A 20,940-nucleotide genomic window follows, 5' to 3' on the forward strand; every position below is an offset into this window, starting at 1 on the left:
CACTTTGCGCCATGTGTGCTTAACTCGCTGGGCTGCCACCCAGCCCCCAATAACTACTTTTTTATTAGTAATTTAATAATGATTGACAGGATTGTATGATAAGAGGAGTACAATTCCACACAATTCCCACCACCAGATTTTCATGTCTCATTCCCTCTATTGGAAGGTTTCCTATTCTTTATCCCACTGGGAGTATGGACCAAAAATCTTTATGGGGTACAGAAGGTGGGAGGTCTGGCTTCTATAATTGCTTCTCTGCTGAATATGGATGATGGTATGTTGATCTATACCCCCAGCATGTTTCTCTTTCCATAGTGGAATAGGGCTCTGGGGAGGTGACATTCCTGGGCATATTGGTGAGGTCCACTGCCCAGGGAAGTCATGTTGGCATCACAGTAGCATCTGCAAGTTAGTAGCTATAAGGCTTTAAGATATAAAGCAGAACAAATTGTTTAATAATCAGGAACCTAAAGGTAAGAATAGAGCAGATGGAACTAAAGGTCTTCATGTGGAAAGAAGCAAAAAAAATCTATTTTAGGTATATTTCAAGGGACCCATGACTTTACTAATTTTTGCCTGAGCCCAAAAGCTAACATGTAGGTGGGGTAAAAGCATTATCTGGGGAGTTGATGTCAGAGTTGTAAATAGGACTAGAAAGCTGAATCTGGGAAAAGAGTAGCCCCCAAATATGTGAAAACTATGTAAATATTTTTAGCTGTAAATCTCATCGATTTTATCTGTGGCCCATATTCAGCATAGGAGCCTGTGTAACCTCTGCATCCCCTTCAGTCTAAGCTTGCATTCTATTGTCATAGCTAGGAAGATTCTAGGTTGCACTCATTGCAGGACCCATCTTCCTCAGGTGATAGTACATGCCAACTCAACCTCCCTTCGGAGGATGGGGCAGTCCCTACTAATATTGACCCACATTGAGGGCAAGATCCTGTTGTTGTTCCTGACGGAGAGAGATGACCAGTGACAGTGGAGAGAGGGATCTGTTAGAGGTCTAGGCCCATCATGTGTATGTTGGAATCCCAGGATTCCCTGACTAAGGACCCAGATGATGGGTGAGTTGATAGTGGCCTAAAGAGCCATCATTAAAGTATACAGGTCTCTTGCCCTTATCCAGCTTTTGTATTTCTTACCTTGTCTGACAAGGTTAGCCTTGGAGTGATTGAGGGAAGTGAAATAAAGTCGGTGAGGAGGGTATCTAGGTCTAATTAGACACTATTTGATTACGTACTTAATCAAGCAACTACTTTTCAAATAGTATGAGGCGAGTGAAAAATGAGTACTCATTATTTTCCATGTTACTACTCATATAGCCTTGCAAGAGTCCTCTATGGGCTGGTAAATTTTAATATTTGCCTACAAGCTCGTTGTGCAACCAAGGCATCTGAAGTGCAATACTGATAATTAATTCAGCATTCCAGTTTTACAGTTTTTTTTTTTCCCTCTAAGACTTTCAGATAGAAGTTGGTACCAACTTCTTCCAGTAGGAACAAAAGATACAATTTATTAGAAGTGGATGGGATGTGAACTATCCTATAGACTAATGCTTTGGGGATGAAATATTTAAAGGAACTTCTAACAAATAACGACTTAAATGACAAGCAAAGAATTTCCTTCCACCCATCCCCTCAACTTACACATATTATTGTTTTAGTCCATGATGTTTTGTTTACTTTGGAAGGAAATATTTTACTCTGAGATAATTAATTTTTGTCAGCTTCACTGTTTATAAGGGAAACTGAGAAACTGTTAATTGAAATACAGAATGACTCACTGTTTTCAGTAATTTTTGGCAGCATTCTAATTTGTGTCAATCCCAGACTAATTATTAGATTTTTTGGAAGCAAAAAGCGTATTTGATTTTTTCTCTTACTGAATTTTTTCTGCTTTTAAAAAATATGTGCTGCTTGACAAAGGTTATATAATTTATATCAACATGAGGTGAAATGCCAGTATATGTATCATGCTTGGCTCTTCACAGTAAGTCAATATTTAAAAAACTCACAAAATATAGTCTTTCTTATTCCCTCAGTCCTACCCCTAGCCAAGATCAGAAGAAAAAAATGTAATTCTATTTAAGACCCTTTCACTGATATTAAGACACAGTATATGGTCCATCACTAATGACATCACTGAAGTAAACTTCCCAGAAACCATCAGGGAGAACTCATTTGGAAATCCAATTGAATGTCACTTGCAAAGGGCAGCCTCCTAGAAGAGAGGACTAGTCATGCATTCCTGAATTATTTGTTGTAAAAGCATTAATCACTGTGAACTCATTTGCTTCTAATACAAAAACACTACATTATTCCACAGGAATTCTGTTCCAAATGATCATTAGTGTGAGAATGGAAGTGGCTGACTGTGGGCAGGGTTAATAAAATCTGTCAGATCAATGGCCAGTGTAATGGGACTGTTAATGGTTTCTACTAGGAGTTGGATCTTCTTGACTGGCAGAATGAAGGCAGATAGAGAGACAGGTGGCTTTGCTGGGCAGACAACCTCATCTCTTGCTTTTCCTCCAGAGGTGGCATCTGGGTGATAAAGCATTGGTGGCAGTGGCAGTTTTGCCCAGGCTCTGAGGCGGCCATGCTAGGAGTGGAGGCAGCAGCTGTGGACAAGGAAGGAAGCCAAAGGCAACAGCAGGAATGGCTCTGCTACTAACAGTCACTCATCTACATACCACAACCTCTTGCATGTGACCATCCCATAACCTTGTCTCCCCCATTTCCACAGTGGGCCCTCCATTGAAATCAAGGGCAACTATCAGACAGATTCAGTAACAAGTGTAAGGTTAGAATTAAAAGTCATGTGCACTTGACACCTTCCCAGGACACCTTCTTTCCTTCCTTTCTTCTTCTAGCGTTTGCCCTTCTTCCATAGCCAGTCAGCAGCGTCAGGTTGAGCCTGATGTAAAGTTTCGAGACCTCCTTTGAATCTGGAGAGGTGGCAGTCGTTGACTGTGTGGGTCATAGTCTGTCTGTAGCCGCAGGGGCAGTTCGGGTCGTCTCTGGCTCCCCAGCGATGGAACATAGCGGCGCACCGGCCATGGCCTGTTCGATAGCGATTGAGGAGGGCCCAATCATAACGTGCTAGGTCAAAGCCGGGTTGACGCTTGCTTTCTTCATCTTTCTCCCTCCTTTGTCCTTGCCTCCCTCCCATTCTCCCATCCTCCTTTTATTCCTATCTAGCTCTTCCTCACCCATCCTCTCTCCTTTACCCCTGATAGGACAGATTAAAATTAAGAGGAGAGGGGAAGATAGAGAGACACCTGTAGCACTTGCTTCACTGCTAGTGAAATTTCTCTCCCCCTTCCACCTCTTCCACCACCCCACACCCCACAGGTGGAGACTGGAGGCTTGAACCCAGGTTCTTGTGCTTTTAACCAAGTGCACTGCCACTGGGCCCTCTTTTTTCTTTTTCTTTTTTTTTTCTTTCTGATTCTTTTTTTCTCTTTGTAGGTTTTTTCCAAACCAATCACAATATTCTTAACCAACCTTGGGTGAAATGTGTAAAAGCCATCGTTCTCCTCAGATGTGTTTCTTTTGGGTTTAATTACTAAGATGGGGCTGTGCAGAGCCTTTAGGAAGACTTGTTGCCTTGTGCCACCCAACTGCAGCTTTAATAGGGTACCGACCATAGCAGGTTCTCCTGTCTAGCATTTTCTTTTTACTCTCACTTATACCACATCAAAACTTGTCATATCTCTTGTTATCTTAGAACTGTGGGTTCTTGACTATAACCTAATTAATCAGATGGAGTGGGATGAAGCCCCTGGGGAATGCCTCTGAACATAAGACAGATCTCAAACTACCCAGACTTAGAGGAAGGTTCCAGCAACATAGACAGGCATGGGATATGGTCACTGTGACATTCCTAAATCAAGGTGATTATTGTAACTGAGGTGGTGAAGGAACTGAAGTAACACAGTTGCCTTGCTGGAGAATGGAAGTAGGAGTGACAAGTATGAAAGATACTGCCAAGAACTAAGGGAATTGGGGAGCGAGGATGAAAAAGCAGTGAGAGTAGGGGCCAAGCGGTGGCACACAGTACAGTGCGCAAGGACCCAGGTTTGAAACCCCAGTCCCCACCTGCAGGGGGAAAGCTTTGTAAGTAGTGAGTAAATCCTGCATGTGTCTCTCTCTCCCTCTCTATCTTGCCCTTCCATCTCAATTTCTGCCTGTCTCTATCTAATAAATAAGTAAAGATAATTGGCAACTATCTTTAAAAAAAAGTAGTGAGAGCTATAAATATAAAAAAATTTAAAATGCTCACACTGTCAGATGTTACCCATAAACACAGAGGACTGCAGAGATGCTTAATATGTTTAATTAATGAAAGGCATTGCATTTAGACATAAATCACCTTTCCAGGTCAGTTCCCTTAATTCAGAGGTGAACAGGCCTCGGTAGTTTTCACACCTGAAATCACCATTTTACTTCCTTAATTATATCACTTAATATATATATATATATATATATATATGTATGTAATATATATATAAAACACATATAATATATATGTGTTATATATATATGTATATATACACATACAGTTATGGATTTGAAAGATGTGAGAAAACAGATGGCTGTGGAGGAGGGGTTGAAACAGTGAAAGAGAAACAAGAGTTTCTAAGGAAAACTATATACTTCACTGTTTTCTGCTCCTCCCACCTGTCAACAGGACAGTTAGTTAACTGGTACCAAGTTCAGTGTGTATTCAGGGTTATAATAACATGTTTCCTCTATCTTCCACTTTCCCATTTCCCTCCCCCCCTACACCACTTAAGAATGTATGGCGTATGTGTTAGACTATATGCCACAGGATATAAATGTAGAGGTGAGTAAGAGAGACTAGCAAAGAGCTAAATTCAGACACAAAATCATAGAAGATTGTATTGGACACACATAACAAGGAGGATCTGAACATAAGCAGAGAAGATGTGCTCCACATAGAGAGCTGAAGCATGACCAAAAGCATGAGGGTGGAAGCAAGCACACTGGATGCAGAAGAGAATAAAAAGCGCAGACTTTTTCTAGTGGAGGAGTATGTGCCTGTAGGTGAATGTGGATGTGGATGTGTGTGTGTGTGTGTGTGTGTGTGTGCATATGCATTGGGAAAAGGAGCAGCAGGCAATGATTAGGGCCAAAGAGACTGGGCTAGGGGGCAGTAGGGAACCACTGTAAGGCCGTGGGAATCCAAGGAGCATAGTTTTGTTTAAGTCAAATTTGGGAGATATTGGTTTGATAATTGTGTAAGAAGGTAGATTTGATGGGGGAAGGGGGAATTAGAAGTAATATGACAGCCAGGGCATCCTAACATTATGTATGATTTGTCTCTCCTTCTACAGCATACTTTCATACTTTCCTTCTCACTGATTGAAATTGCCATTAAGCCACATCACTATCCATCAAAGAAGATAGGATTCATAGTGACTTTCATTAGTAGCTTCTTTTACACCACAAGGTAAGAATTGTGTAGAGAAAAATCCACTTATACTTGCCATTCAAGACCCAAAAGGATATTCTGAAAGAAGTATATTCTTCTTAAGAGTTTCATTATCTTGGGTTAATGGAGATTTAGCCATCTTTAAATTTTCTGGTAAGAAGGATTCTTATTGTTTGATTTTTGATGCTCAGAAAGAAATAATATCATAATTGGATAAAAATTGCACAGGTATACGTGCACACAAGTATCAAGTCTTGAGTTTCTCCCTTTCATGAAGAATTAACTGTTAAAAACTACACATGATTTTCTCTTAAGCAAATAGTGATCTTTTGTTCCATTTTAAATGTATTTGAATGTCTGAGTAACCCACGACATCAAATGGTATTCCAGGGTAAGCATGTTAGGTTTGGTCTATTCCTATTGCCTGTGTCTTTGTGGGTTTCATAGGCATGAACATACAGTGGTAGAGAGCATTTGGGCTATTGCTTTGGAATCAGAAGAAAATCATAACTGGGTATATGGGTGACCATTCAAGCAGCTAGCATAGATTTCATCATCCAAACATCTGACATCACTGATTCTCAGAAATGCTTCTCAGTAATCTATAATCAAGAGAAAATATTTGGCCTTCTACTAAATGACTGGAAAATTCATTTTTTTCTTGTATAGCTTTCTGATTCATGACCATAATTTTGCTTTACTGAAAGTGCCATTTCAAGCACACTACCCACAGGATGGAAGTTCATCGTGATGTTCCTTCTCCAGTATAGATTCACGTAAACTGTTCAGACATGACTATTTGCCACCCAAATTGTCTGCTTTCTGACAAAGCACTTTGCTGAATTAACCCTCCACTCCCACTTGGGCAGCAGTAATGTCTGTTTCACATATCAAAAGATGATGTCTGGAGTACTGTGTTGAAAAGAGTTCTAAATCTCTACTATTTTTTTTTAAAGAGCTGTGTTGCTATTTAGCAAGATCTGCCAAAATTGTGAAAATAGATAGTGCAGCATTATCTTCCATGTATTTCCCATGTACAGCATGACTAAAGGGAGTAAATCTCTATAGATAGAATGTCTTGGGTCTAGGTATAAGCTAGGGCTGTGTAAACTTATACACACATACACACATACATATACTCAGAACTTAGATTAGATATTAAAAGGGTGAAAATGGAGTGACTGAAATAAAGTAATGAAGACCATTTTCCAGCAGGAATGTGACTGAGTACTAAGTCAGTACTAAATAATTTTGTCCATCAGGCCCCATTTTCACTTTAACAAATTATAAATGATCTCTATCTCTATCTGCCTATCTATGTGTTAGGGTGAATTGCAGTGGTAGCTGACTAATTTTGCACATAAAGTTCTATACTCTGCTTTTAGGGTGGGCTTTATTTGCTGTATTCTTTCTTGCTGAGCATCAATTTTCAACTCATATATAGTACTTTTGATCTAATAACATTCTACCTTACTTGTAAGTTAATCCTCAGTCTTCATATTTTACCTGTTATCTTTTATCTTCAAAGATAAGAGCAAGAAAGAGAGCACCTGATGTCACCAGGAGTTTTTCTTTCTTTTTTATTGGGATGGGGGGCATTTGTTGACCATAAAGATGAGACACACTGGTCAAGAGGAGTGTGCTGATTTGCCATGTGCATGACCCAAGTTCAAGCCTGGATGCTACTGCATTGAAGGAAGGTTTGGTCTTAATAGTCTCTCTCTCTCTCTCTCTCTCTCTCTCTCTCTCTCTATATATATATATATATATATATATATATATATATATATTTTTTTTTTTTTTTTTTTTTAAAGGAGTACTTGGTCTGTAGGTGTGTGGGCATGTGTTCTGGTAATGCAGGGAATGAGGAGATTGGGGGAAGGAGATACACCATGAGGATTAGGCACAAGCATATCCTATGTCCATTCAATTATTCATCAGTGCCAGGCATTATACTAAGATACTCAGGACACAATGGTGTATAAGAAACTATGATGCCTCTATGGACTCTCTGAGACAGAGGAAAGTGCATAAACTGTGGGAAGAAGGTGGAGAGTCATGAAGAAAGCATGAGGCTGAGGACTTTTTTTAGGAAAGTAATATCTAAGCTGAGACACAGACAGTGAGTATGAATAAGGCAAAAGAGAAGAAAGAACTTCAGGCAGAGGAAATGTCATCTTCAAAGGAAGAAGGGGCTAAGGGAATGACTGAAATGGAAGACAGAGAGAAAACTAGCTCATGAATTCACATCAATGAATTTGAACTTTTAAAATGAAGCCCCCCCCCCCATCTGACCCTTCCCCTCCCGTGGAAAAAACTTTAGAGGGTTGAAATGATGTGTCTTATATAAGAAAGATAATTAGAAAGGTGATTCTAGCCAAATTTGTAAATACAAAGGAAGAAGACAGAAAGACCAGTTGGTTGGTGACATTTGTGGCGAGCAGAATTGATAATGACAATATCAGTCAACTCAGAATAGAAACAGGGAGGCATACGGTGGGAGACAATACTGATATCATCTAGTGGAGGAAAACTGAAAGCTCAGTGCCTCAGATGACTTGCCCAAGGTCAAATGAACAAATCCAAGCTAAAATTTAAACTGAAGCCAGGTCTCCTATTTTCAAACACATTTCTCTTCACACTCTATTCACATGCGTAGATATTTGTTAAGTGACCCACTATGCAGAACACATCATGCTAAGTGCTAGAAGGGTGAGCCTGCAAAGACTCTCAGCCTTCTCTTTATAGTCTGAAATCTCAGCACTTGAATTAGACATTAAAGGGATGACAGGGGGACAAGTGGGGGAAAGGGATGAAGACCTGTTCTCAACAAAAATGTGACTGGGCAGTCCCCTTTGAAAAGATGAAGTGGCTTGAGACTTAGATTTCTCTAGCAGTAATGAAGTGCTCAATTAGCATTTAGTCCCTCAGTGCCCACTTTTTTGTTAGAATGAGAACAAAACCATCTCTATATCTGCAGTCTATGCTGCACCACTGATGGAAATTCCTGACCTCTGTCCATTTCACGGTAATGGGAACTCAGAATCTTCACAGCCTGCCATCCCCAGCCTTATGCAACACTCTGAGACATCCTTACAACCACAGATAGCCATCAGCAAGTTCCATCAACTGTGGATTTCTTGGAGATGTTTTATTGAAATGGCTATGGGTCAGCTGCTAGGTGTGTCAATTTGGATGGTCAAATAGGGAAATGGCAGAGCAAGAATGATGGAAAGAATATGATTCTGGGGCAGAAAGAGCATGAGAAATAAACATGAGTCAGAAAAACAGCAATAACTTAGAGCCCAGAGAAGCATTTTACTGTTGAAACCACATTACGATGACCTAAAAATAGCTGCTGAGACCAGAGGAACTGCTGTACAAGTAGGCACTTGCTTTTTGTTATTTTTCAGATTGCAAAATTGGAGGGCTGGCTCCTAAGTGGGAAAGTAATGCTTTGGAAAGTAGTAATAGCTGCAAATCTTTCATTTCCTTTGGAAAGCATTAGTCACCTATAAGTATGGTGGCCCACTCACTCCTCCCTTCTTGCTCACTACAAAACACTCCACCTCCCTCTCTCTGAGGGAGTGGTGAGAGCAAGAAAACAGAAATGTCCCTACTACCAGCTTTATTCATCCTTTTATTGAACAAATATTTTCCCTAACACAATTCTGCTGTAAAAAGCAAGCTCTTTTCTCATTAGGCTTTATATAAAGTACACTCTACCCTGTCATAGTTCTGCATTTATTAAATCGAAATGAACCATGCCTATATATTTTAAGAACATAGGCTGGAAGTACTAAAATGTCATAACATATACAAAAAGCCACAGGAATGTAGAGGAGGAAGCAGTCACTTGGGAAGGGTGTCACAAAAGGTATGTACTGAGTCCTGAAGAACTAGCTATATGCAGCACCAAATAAATGACAGGAAGTGAACAAAAAGCATAGTCACAAGGCCAAGAGAACACGATATATTAGAGAACACATATATTAGAGTCATGGTTGTCAGTTTGCTTTAGATGGACTATTACTAGAAGAGACTAACAGGAAATAACCCTGGGCCTACTGTCTCACAAAGATTTGTATATGCATGTTAGAGATTAGACACAGTACAGTAAAGTGAGGTTTAGTGGGGATTCTATGGTATGAAAGTAGACATACCATCAATTTGGTCAGAGAACTATGTCTTCAAAAGGCAGTCTTGAAATTAGTGCTTAAAATGGATTGGAGTGGGGCCAAGTGGTGGCACACCTGGTTGTGCACACATGTTACAGTGTGCAAGGACCTGGATTCGAGCCCTTGGCCCCCCACCTGCAGGGGGAAAGTTTCACAAGTGGTGAAGCAAGGCTGCAGGTATCTTTCTGTCTCTCTCCCTTTCTATCACCCCCTTCCCTCTCAATTTCTGTCTGTCTCTATCCAAATAAATGAATAAATATAATTTTTTTAAAAAGTGGACTGGAGTGACAAGGCCTGGCAAATAAAACAGAAAAAAAAAAAAACCAGTACCAAATTAAAGTTGGTCAGATGTTTTTCTTTTTCTTTTAACCACAACATGACCCCACAAGTTACTACACAGCCATCACAAGTGTCCCATGGATATGCAGCATGAGGAAATATTTGTAAAGTCACTTCTCAATAGTAGTTCCTATGAGACAAGAAAGATGACTCACTCAGATGTAGTCCAGAAGCAACGCTGTGTAGTGAAACAACCCTCTAAATTCATGCAGACACTAACATGTGTAGACAGATATCTTACCCTGAGAATACATCAAAAAATGCCTGAGGGTTGGATTAAACTGAGTCCTAGAATCAGCCATTTAATCGTATCCACCTTCAACAACAGCTTCTTCCTCCTACTGGTACATTATAGTGAATTTACTCCTTGAGAAATCATTACCCTTTCCTGACATGGATTCCGTCTGACACTATTTACAAGCACCATAGCTTTATAATATTAGATTTAATGGGCATCAGAGTCCCAGCCCCACTGTATATTAGAATTTCTTAGCCCTCATGTAAACTAATATATAAAAATAAATTAAAAGATGCCATATCACTTGATTTATCACCAACACTGGGGCCCCAAGTCAGGCAGTTGAAAAGAGTTGGCAGTGGAGGGCTATGAGAAGAATTACTTATCTACACTTAGCATCCTTCCTGTCTAAACCTCAGCTCCCAACCAACCAAAAGTGCCTGTTAAAGAAATTAGAGAGAGCAGTCTAAGAAAGGATATGGCAATATAATCAGGAATAAGGACTATATCTGAAACACACTATTGAAGTAACAGAATAGGTTTTGTAGGTGAAGTGGTATGTTGGTGGCAAATTAAAGTGAAAATGGATAATTCTAAGAATTTTCATTTGGCTTATGGGGGAGATGGTGACTCCATTAATAGGTGTAGAAAAATTAGGAAATACTTTAGGGCATAAGTAAAAAAAAAAAAGTCAGTTTAAAAACTCACATCTGGACCTCATTCCAAAGGATTTGGGCTTAATTGCTTAAGGATATGTCCTAGGCATTGGAATTTTAAAGACTTTTAACACAATCCTAATCTTCAACCAAGGTTAAGAATTCCTTGCCTAGAGGAACTTTCATTTAGAAATTCAAGCCTAGCTATTTCAAAAGAGATGAGGTTGTGGAGGTCTAAGAATAAACCTTTCTAATGGGATAATATCACAGTAGGGAGGAGATAAGTGGGAAATGTTGGGAAAATGTTCTTATCCAAAGGACATTAGAAATAAGGGGACATTGAAGTTAAAAGAAATAGCCAGATGGCAGAAAACCACAAATGCACAAGAGGAAGAAATGTATCTGAGGAAGAAAGGAGTTTCCAGTCAATTCCAGGGAGAGGAGGGCCACAGTTTCAAATGTCATGAAGATGTTGTCACCCCAACTGTGGTGGTTGCTGTTAATTTTAATAACTAGGTAACTCTAATTTCACAGTCTTTTTCCACTTTATTTCATTAAAACTTAAAATGTTTTCAAAAATAAATCATGATAGGGTTTTTTTTTTAAGATAAGACATACTCGATTTATTTCTTAATACCATCTGAACTAGAAAGATACGATAAGAGCACTAACATTTTAAGAATTAGTTTGAGTCCCAATACCACATGGGAGGTAGCTGTTGCACTAAAAGAAGCTCCATACAATGGCACCACCACCCCCACCCTTGACTCTCTCTGTTAGAAGTAGCCTGATATTTTGGATGAGGAGACTATAAAAGATGAACTTTAGGGGGTTGGGCAGTAGCGCAGCGGGTTAAGTGCACATGGCACAAAGCCAAATACGGGCTCAAGGATCCCGGTTTGAGCCCCTGGCTCCCCACCTGCAGGGGGGTTGCTTCATAGGTGGTGAAGCAGGTCTGCTGGTGTCTGCCTTTCTCTCTCCTTCTCTGTCTTCCCCTCTTTGGATTTCTCTCTGTCCTGTCCAATAACAGTGACAGCAATAGCCACAATGATGATAGCAACGGCAATGATAAACAACAAGGGCAATAAGGGGGGAAAAGGTGGCCTTCCGGAGCTGTGAATTCATACTGCAGGCACCAAGCCCCAGTGATAGCGTTGGAGGCAAAAAAAAAAAAAAGATGAACTTTCAATTTGTATTTGCCCACTCTGACTCATCGATTTTTCATAACAGACATCTCCAGAAGGACAAGTAATATTGATCTCTGAACCAAGTGCAAGGATCATATTAGCCTCTTCAAAATATTAATAAAGTGAACATCCCATTTACTAAATATTATAAGACTACTTAGGTACACAGTTTTCTGTTTGCAGAGATTGTGGCGTTCTTGGTGAGTTGAACAGTTGAGATCTGTTTACTGTAGCCTCAGTAAACAGCAGGTAAAGGAAACCACAATTCTGATAGAGTCTCCCTAAATAGACATTTATTAAACAGATATGAAGAGCTTTCTGTGTTCTGGTACTTGAGAAATGGATTTACATGGTAGCCATGATCTCTGTCCTTGTAGAACTTCCAGAGAGAAAAGACAGTGCACTAAGCAATAAGGGGAAGCTCATGATATGGTATGAACACAGCATGAGAACCCAACTGAGTAGAAGTTGGAGAGGGAAGGATATTTAGAGAATCTTTTCTAGAGAAATTGAAATTTTTTAAAATTAATTTTTTAATGAGAGAGAGCATATAAGGTTCTGAGAATTGAACCTATAGCTTCAGGCATCCGAGTCCTGTTCTCTACCTGCTGAGTCATTCCCCATGTCACTAGAGAAACTGACTTTAAAGTGAGGCTTGCAGCATTAGTATGATTCATTCAAACACAGGACAAAGACATGTGCATCTCAAGAAGTAAAATGTTAGGCATAAAGACATCAGTATGGGTGAAAGTCTAGAGGCTACCAAGCTTGGTTCATTAAAAAAATAAGAAAGTGAAACAATATGGATAGGTCTGAGAGTAGATGGGTGGACAGGCGGCAGGTTAAGGCCAGTCTTGTAAAGGAGTTTGAGTATTTCCCTAAAAGAGTGGGGATGAGGGGAAGCAAGGAGCACAATGAACACATTTCCTTTTCAGAAAGGTCACTGGCAGCCTACAGTATAAAAAGTAGTTAAGGCAGTCCAGAACGGAGACAGTTACAATAGCCCAAAGACCAAAAAAAAAAAAAAAAAAGCCTGAACTGAGACCCTAAAATGAATGCACTCAGGGAATACTTAGATTTTTATAAGATTTTATGGAATCATAATCATGAGGACTAGAATGCTACAGAACTGGCATTTCCCTCTGACAATGAAGAATTCAGTTTCAGCCATGCTCAGGTTTTTTGTTTTTGTTTTTTTGTCTGTCAGTCTTTAAGATCTAGTTTATTGGTGCAGGGGATTAAATCTGGGACTTTTGATACTTCAGATGTGAAGGACATTTTGCATAACTACTACACTATCTCTCCTCAGCCCTCAGCCATGCCTAGTGCAAAACACTCTCCTCTTCCACATTCCCTTCCTCCTTTCTTTCATTCCTCATGCCCTCCCATCCTCGTCACCTCACTCCCTCATCCCTTAAAATATATATCTTTGCAATCCATAAAGAAATGATACTGAGTATGACTTGCTCCCTTACTAAGGACTTTCTGCTGACCACATTTTATTTAATTTTTTATTTATAAAAAGGAAACATTGACTAAACCATAGGATAGGAGGGGTACAACTTCACACAATTCCCACCACCAGATCTCCCTTTTGTTGCCCTTTTTTTATTATTATTGTTGTAGTTATTATTGTTGTTATTGATGTCATCATTGTAAGATAGGATAGAGAGAAATGGAAAGAGGAAGGAAAGACTGAGAGGAGGAGAGAAAGTTAGACAGCTGCAGACCTGCTTCACTGCCTGTGAAGCGACTCCCCTGCAGGTGGGGAGCCAAGGGCTCAGACCAGGATCCTTATGTAGGTCCTTGCACTTCCTGCCCTGTGTGCTTAACCTGCTGCTCTGCCACCCGACTCCCACTTCACTTCATTTCTAAGCCATGCCCACAACTATTACAACTTCCAGGTGCCCTTCCGTCCTCCACTTCCTCAGTGCTGCCTTTTAAGCTCTTCCCCACTCTTATGGAAAAACATGTGATAACACAAACCAAATTGACCATAGACTCACAATCCTGGCTAACTGAGGTACTAGGCTTCCCTTCCACCCCTCACAACTGTTCTTAAAATCACCAGGGTTTCTGAAAATTTAATTGAACACAGAATTCTAGTTTTTCATCTCAACTTTTTTTTTTGCAAGTGTCTCTTTTTATTTATTTATTTATAAAAATGGAACACTGACAAAACCATAGGATAAGAGGGGTACAACGCCACACAATTCCCACCACCAGAACTCTATATCCCATACCCTCCCTTGATAGCTTTCCTATTTTTAACCTTCTGGAAGTATTGACCCAAGGTGTCTCTTTTTCTCTCTTCCTATCTCCCCTTTTCTTTCCATTGTGTCCCTGTCTGCTTTAGGTATCAAAGTGATGTTGGCTTCATAGAAGCTGGAAGGGAGTATTCCAGTATCTTCAATATTCTGGAAGACTTTTAAAAGTAGAGGTATTAACTCTTCCTTGAAGGTTTTGTAGAGTAAAACCATCTGGTCCAGGACTTTTATTTTTGAGAAGGTTTTTGATAAATGTTTCAATTTAATTAGCTGTGATGGGCCTGTTCATGTTATCTATTTCCTCTTTACTTACTTTTGGAAGTTCATAGCTATCAAGGAAATCGTCCATTTCTTCCAGGTTCTCTAGCTTGGCAGCATAGAGTTGTTCATAGAAGTCTTGCATGATATGCTGAATTTCTGTAGTGTCTGTTTTGATATCTCTTTCTTTCATTTACAACCTGATTTATTTGGTTCTTCTCCATTTTTTGTTTTGTGAGTTTAGCTAAAGGTTTGTTGATTATTTTCACTCTTTTGAAGAAACAACATTTACTTTCATTGATCTTCTGTATGGTTTCCTTATTTTCAATGTTATTTATTTCTGCCCTAACTTTAGTGATTTCTGTCTTCTGGCTGCTTTAGGGTTCCTTTGTTGTTCTTCTTCTAGGTCTTTAAGATGTGCAATCAGGTTGTTTATTTGTGCTTTTTACCTGTTTCTTAGTGTGTGCTTGTATGGCTATGAACTTCCCTCTCAGTACAGCCTTAGCTGTGTCCCAAATATTTTGATAGCTTGTGTCTTCATTTTCATTGATCTCTTGAAGCATTTTGATTTCTTCCTTTATTTCCTCTTTGACCCAGTAGTTGTTAGGTAGTGTACTATTGAGGTTCCACATTTTGGGGCTATTACTAATCTTTTGTTGATTGTTAAGTGTTAGTTTAGTTCCATTGTGGTCTGAGAAGATGCTTTGGATGATTTCAATGCTCTTGAATTGGCTGATGCTCTCTTTGTGGCCTCACATATGGTCTATCCTTGAGAATGACCCATGTGGACTTGAGTAGAATGTGTACTCTAGTTTCTTGGGATGAATGATTCTGAAAATGTCCAATAGTTCTAGTTTATCTATCTCCTCATTTAGTTTCCTCATGTCTTTATTAATTTTCTGCCTAGGTGATCTGTCAAGATGAGAGAGTGGGGTGTTGAAGTCCCCTACTATGACTGTGTTGCTGTTAATATATTGCTGTAGCTCTTTCAGTAGATGTTTGACGTATTTAGATGGCTTCTCATTGGGTGCATAGATGTTAATAATTTTTAAGTCCTCTTAGTTGACTGACCCTCTGAGCACTTAGTAGTGTCCATACCTGTCTTTTTTAAAAAAATATTTATTTATTTATTTTCCCTTTTGTTGCCCTTTTTTATTGTTGTGGTAGTTATTGTTGTTGTTATTGATGTTGTTGTTGTTGTTAGATAGGACAGAGATAATGGAGAAAGGAGGGGAAGACAGAGGGGGGAGAGAAAGAGAGACACCTGCAGACCTGCTTCACCATCTATGAAGCGACTCCCTTGCAGGTGGGGAGCCGGGGGCTCGAACTGGGATCCTTCAGCCAGTTCTTGTGCTTTGCACCACTTGCACTTAACCCGCTTTGCTACACCCAACTCCCCCATCCCTATCTTTTTTAATTTTATTTATTTCAAAGTCTATCATGTCAGATATGAGAATAGCTGTTCCTGGCCCTTTTGTGGGCCATTGGCTTGCATGATAGTTTTCCATCCTTTCACTTTGAGTATGTTTTTGTCTTGTTGAGTTAGGTGGGTTTCCTGTAGACAGCATATTGTTGGGTTGTATTTTCTGGTCCATCTTTCTACTCTGTGTCTTTTAATAGGTGAATTCAGTCTATTGACATTTATTGATATCAAAGATTGAAGATATTTTAATGCCATTCTTGTAGAGTTTTAGAGTGTTCTGATATATGGTATATTTACGGTGTTCTGAATGTTTAGAGGAAAACTTCCAGAACTTCTTTCTGGGTAGGCTTGGTGATAGTTGATTCCTTCAACTGTTGCTTGTCTGAGAAGGTTTTGATGCCTCCATCTAGTCTGAATGACAGTCTAGTAGGATACAATATTCTTGGTTGAAAGCCTTTCTTATTGAGCACTCGATAGGTATCTTGCCATTCTCTTCTGGCCTACAGTGTCTGTGTGGAGAAGTCTACTGCTAATCTTATGGGTTTTCCTCTGTAGGTGACTCCGTTTTTTTCTTGCAGCCTTTAGGATCCTTTCTTTATCCTTATTCTTTTCCATTCTAAATATGATGTTTCTTGTTGTCTTTAAGTCTGGGTTGATTCTATTTGGGACCCTCTGGGCTTCTTGAACTTTTATGTCTTTGATGTTGTCTAGACTAGAGAAGTTTTCAGCTATTATGTCCTGAAGAATGCTTTCTTCCCCTCCCTCTTTCTTCCTCTAGTAAGCCAATAATGTGTATATTATTTCTTTTGAAGTCATCCCATAGTACTCTCTTGTTGTTTTCAGTTTCTCTTAATCTCTTTTTGAGCTTTCTTACTTCTTTTTTAGTTGTCTCTGATTCATCCTTGGTCTTGCTAATTCTGTCTTCAGCCTCATTTCTTCTATTCTCTCTCTCCTCTACTGTTTTCTGGAGTTCATCTATTTTGTTACCCTGTTCTGACACTGTTTTAGCTTGTTAAACTAGTTGTGTTCTTAGCTCAACTATTTCAGCTTTCAGCTCTCTAATAACCTTGAGATAATTAGTGTTTTCTTCCAGAGTCTCATTGGCTGTTTCTGCCTTTCTGATGACAATTCTTTCAAACTCTTTACTCACTCCTGTGACTATTTCCTTAACTAGTGTTTGGATGTTGACTTCATTATTTTGTGCTTCACCCTTTGGGGGGCTTTTAACTGGACTGTTGTCCTGGTTCATTTCTCCAATATTTCTTCTTGGTGGTTTAGCCATTTTATATAATATGTTATGAGGTCCCTCTCTCAGTACTTTTCAAATTACTGATTACTCTTGCCTGGATTGCCTTGTGTCTAAGTAAGTTACTTAAAGTGTTCACAGTTGTGGAAATTGACAGTTGTTTCAATATTATTTTAATCACTGAGTTGGAGTACAGTGGTTTATAACCTCTTTTGTTCTTTTACTTCCCTGTAGGCTATGGGAGCTTGAGGGCTTTTAAACTATAAGTAGGCTTCTTAGCTTAATCCCTCACTCCTGATCAAGAGATAAATCAGGGTGGGACAGAGATAATACAGTGGTTATGCAAAGAGACTCTCACAGCCCCACCACTAGGCCAAGGAGATACAGATTTCCTGAGTTTCCTTGTTAATTCTTTGTCCTCTAGTGTCAGCACAGGACCTCCCTGCCACTGCTCCAGATTCTGAGGGCAATAGCAATGGAGATAGTTGCATTTGGTGAGTCTTAGGGGAGTCCTCTCCTCCCTTCAGTGGTCTTTTTGTTGGTGAAACAGACTGGAGGTGGTGTCTCAATTGGTAAACTGCCAAACTGTTACCAGCCACTTAATCTCTCCCTAGGCTCCTCTCTGTACATGAGCCACACATGTTTGCACTCACCAGTGATTCGGTAGGTTCCTGAAGTCATTCTAATCCTGTCTTATTGTGGTCCCAGGTGGTCTCCTTTGGTGTTCCTAGTTGACCCACTAGAGGAGAGGAGAGAAACACAGCTGCTGCTGCTTTGTAGCCCCACCTCCAGAAATCTCTCATTTCAACTCTATTGGATAACTCTTTTTGAATCATCACCCAGCCTATGCTGTTCCAAAGATAAATAGCTCCAAATAGTGGTAACTAAAACTCACTGTTCAATCCTTCAGAGGACAATTTGAAACTAATTAGACTGTTAGAAGGTGTAGGCACTGTTCTATGTAATTTATATCTATTAATTTCTTTAATCTTTCCAACATTTTTGTGCAATGCATGCTGTTTGCACCCTCACTTTATAAGTGGAAGACAGGGACACAGAACAGTTGAATAAATTGCTGAAATTAGTATAGCTAATAAGTGGTAGAATTAATATTTAAATAACAGAAGTTTGGTTTAAGATTTTGTACTCTTAACCAATTATAAACTGTAACTGATACGTCATTATCCCTATGTTTAATTTGAAAAGTCATTTCAGATTTTGGCTTCTGCCAGTGCAATTGGCTTCCAGCAACTCCATTTTTAGGCTTCACTAAGATATCATTGCTCCTCTCCTAAATTTTCATTTTCTTCTCTTGGCTTACAAAAATTACTTACATTTTATCCTCACATAAGCAAGATCTGAGCTTCTTATAAAGCTCAACCACTCCTACTTAACACTATATCCATGGATATACCCATGAGTCGAATTCCAGAGACAACAATTAAATTCTAGACACATTATATTAGAGCCATATTGCTTAATCTCTTCCTCCCCTACCCCAATAGACATGGGGAACTTGTAAGAAAGCTTAAGTCTTAAGCAGAGAGAAATTAATCCCACTTGTCTATTGTCTACAGCAAATAGACACCCCCTGAGTAGGTTCAATGTATCAGAAGTTCACATCTTTCAGGTAATAGAAAAATTATTGTTCTTACATAGTATCTAGGATAATGACGTATTCCATGTTGTTGTATATTCTTTTACAAATACTAGAATTTGTTTTATTTTCCAACATTGAATTTCAATGATTTAGGCAAAATGGTGATATCTGGTTCAAAGCCTAGTGCATGAAACAAAATGACTCACTGAATAAAGTACATTCATATGTATAAGACTGACTTCTATAGGATTGGGGATACACCTCAGCTGTTGGTGTATCTTCTGTGGCTTCATTTCATCTGTCTGGATTTCAGAACCTCATTGATCTTGAGTTGAAAATGACCCTACACTCACCTTGATTCTTGCTATTCTAACCTTTATGATGATTTGTCATTTTTTGCAGGGTACTGTGGATCTACTTTGAATCAGGCACGTGGGTGTATCCTCTATTTGCCAAACTCAGCCCAGTGAATCAAGCACTCTTCTTCTTTGTCAGCTACATCTTTGTCTTCAGCTTCTATCTACTTGGAGAAAAGCTCAACCACTGGAAATGGGGTCAGTTCCTTTTACCTGCTGAGTAACTCAAGGTCCCAATTCACACTTTTTCAAAAGACTCCACCAACTCCCCTACCACCACCACCACCACTGCCAAACAGCACATCTTTTAACTTTAAGGCTGAAAATAACCTTGCTTATGAAATTTAGCACCCTTATAGCAAGGTGTCACAATCCTAGCATGAAAAAAAATGATCTTAGGGTCTTTTTTACTTAAATGAGAGTTGGAGGGATACCACACCACTAAACTGACTAGATTTCTTTTTTTGAAGAATATGGATTCTGATGACCTTCTTAACTCTTCTAACATCCAGATGGGTATCTCTCTCTCTCTCTTTCTCTCTCTCTCCCTCTTCCTCTCTCCCTCTCTCCCTCTCTCCCATTATGCTGCCTCTCAACTTTAAGTAAGTTAGTTACCAGATAAAATCACATTCAGTAGTTGAGACTGGAATTTGTTAGAATTTACATAGAGTCTTGGACAATGTGAATATGTCAGTAAACTGTGCTTGTTTAATATAGGTGAGTAGAGTCATATTGCTTCTTCATAAGATAAAAAGTAATTGTGGGCCAGGTGGTGGCATACCTAGTTGAGCACACACACTACAATGTACAAGGACACAAGTTCAAGCACCTGGTTATCACCTGCAGGGGGAAAGCTTCTCAAGTGGTGAAGTAGAACTGCAAATATCTCTGTCTCTCTCACTCTCTATCTCTCCCTCCCCTCACAATTCCTTTCTGTCATTTAACATAGCGATTATATAATCTCCTGGCCCTTAACTCTGCTGATATACCTCTTTCCTTCCTTCCTTCCTTCCTTCCTTCCTTCCTTCCTTCCTTCCTTCCTTTCTTCCTTCTTTCCTTTCTTTTTTTCTTTATTTATTTCTCTTATTTGATAAGACAAAGAGAAATTGAGAGGGGAAGGGGAGATTGAGAGGGAGAGAAAAAGATAAACATTTGTAGACCTGCTTCACTGCTTCTGAAGCTTCTCCCCTACAGGAGGAAACCTGAAGCTTGAACCCTGGTCCTTGCACATGGTAGCAATGGTAGCATGTATGCTCAACTGTGTATGCCACCACTCAGCCCCTTGATTGATTTTTTAGTGGGAAACTATTCTTATTTCTGCTTCCTCTACTAACCCTAACACTCATACCAAATTCTTGTAAATTTTTGAAAAAGTAACCACAAAAAATGTTACGATGTGAAATACTCATCATTTGCTCCCAATCAAAAGGAGAAGTGTAGGAACTCTGCTCTGACTTTGTATATAAGAAAGGCAAGAGTCATAGTCATTCCCCACATCACACACCCCCAGGCCATTCTGTTCTATCAAAATAGAAATGGCAGAAGTGGTAACTTCTACCCAATCTATGAACTAGTGTGAAAACACAACCTTTGTGTAAAAATTTAAAAATAAAAGTTACAGAAAGTTCTGTGTAAGGCTGTATATTCCTTAGAGGTAGCTGAAGCCCTGGATAACATTCCACAGGTTCCAATTCTTAGGAATTTATCTACTTTTTAAATGTCTCAAAGACAA

General features: G+C 39.4%; 1 protein-coding gene across 3 annotated transcripts in view; it reads left to right on the forward strand.

The window, feature by feature from the left end:
- Nucleotides 1–20,940, forward strand: part of ADTRP (androgen dependent TFPI regulating protein) — a 100,570-nt gene that overhangs the window by 69,153 nt on the left and 10,477 nt on the right. For all 3 annotated transcript variants that reach the window (XM_060190890.1, XM_007539283.2, XM_060190891.1), the window contains 2 exons: nt 5,363–5,478; nt 19,255–19,406. In XM_060190890.1, coding sequence (XP_060046873.1) covers nt 5,363–5,478; nt 19,255–19,406 — 268 coding nt within the window. The remainder of the gene's footprint in view (nt 1–5,362; nt 5,479–19,254; nt 19,407–20,940) is intronic.

This window comes from Erinaceus europaeus, chromosome 4 (genome assembly GCF_950295315.1).
Source record: "Erinaceus europaeus chromosome 4, mEriEur2.1, whole genome shotgun sequence".
Taxonomy (NCBI): Eukaryota; Metazoa; Chordata; class Mammalia; order Eulipotyphla; family Erinaceidae; genus Erinaceus; species Erinaceus europaeus.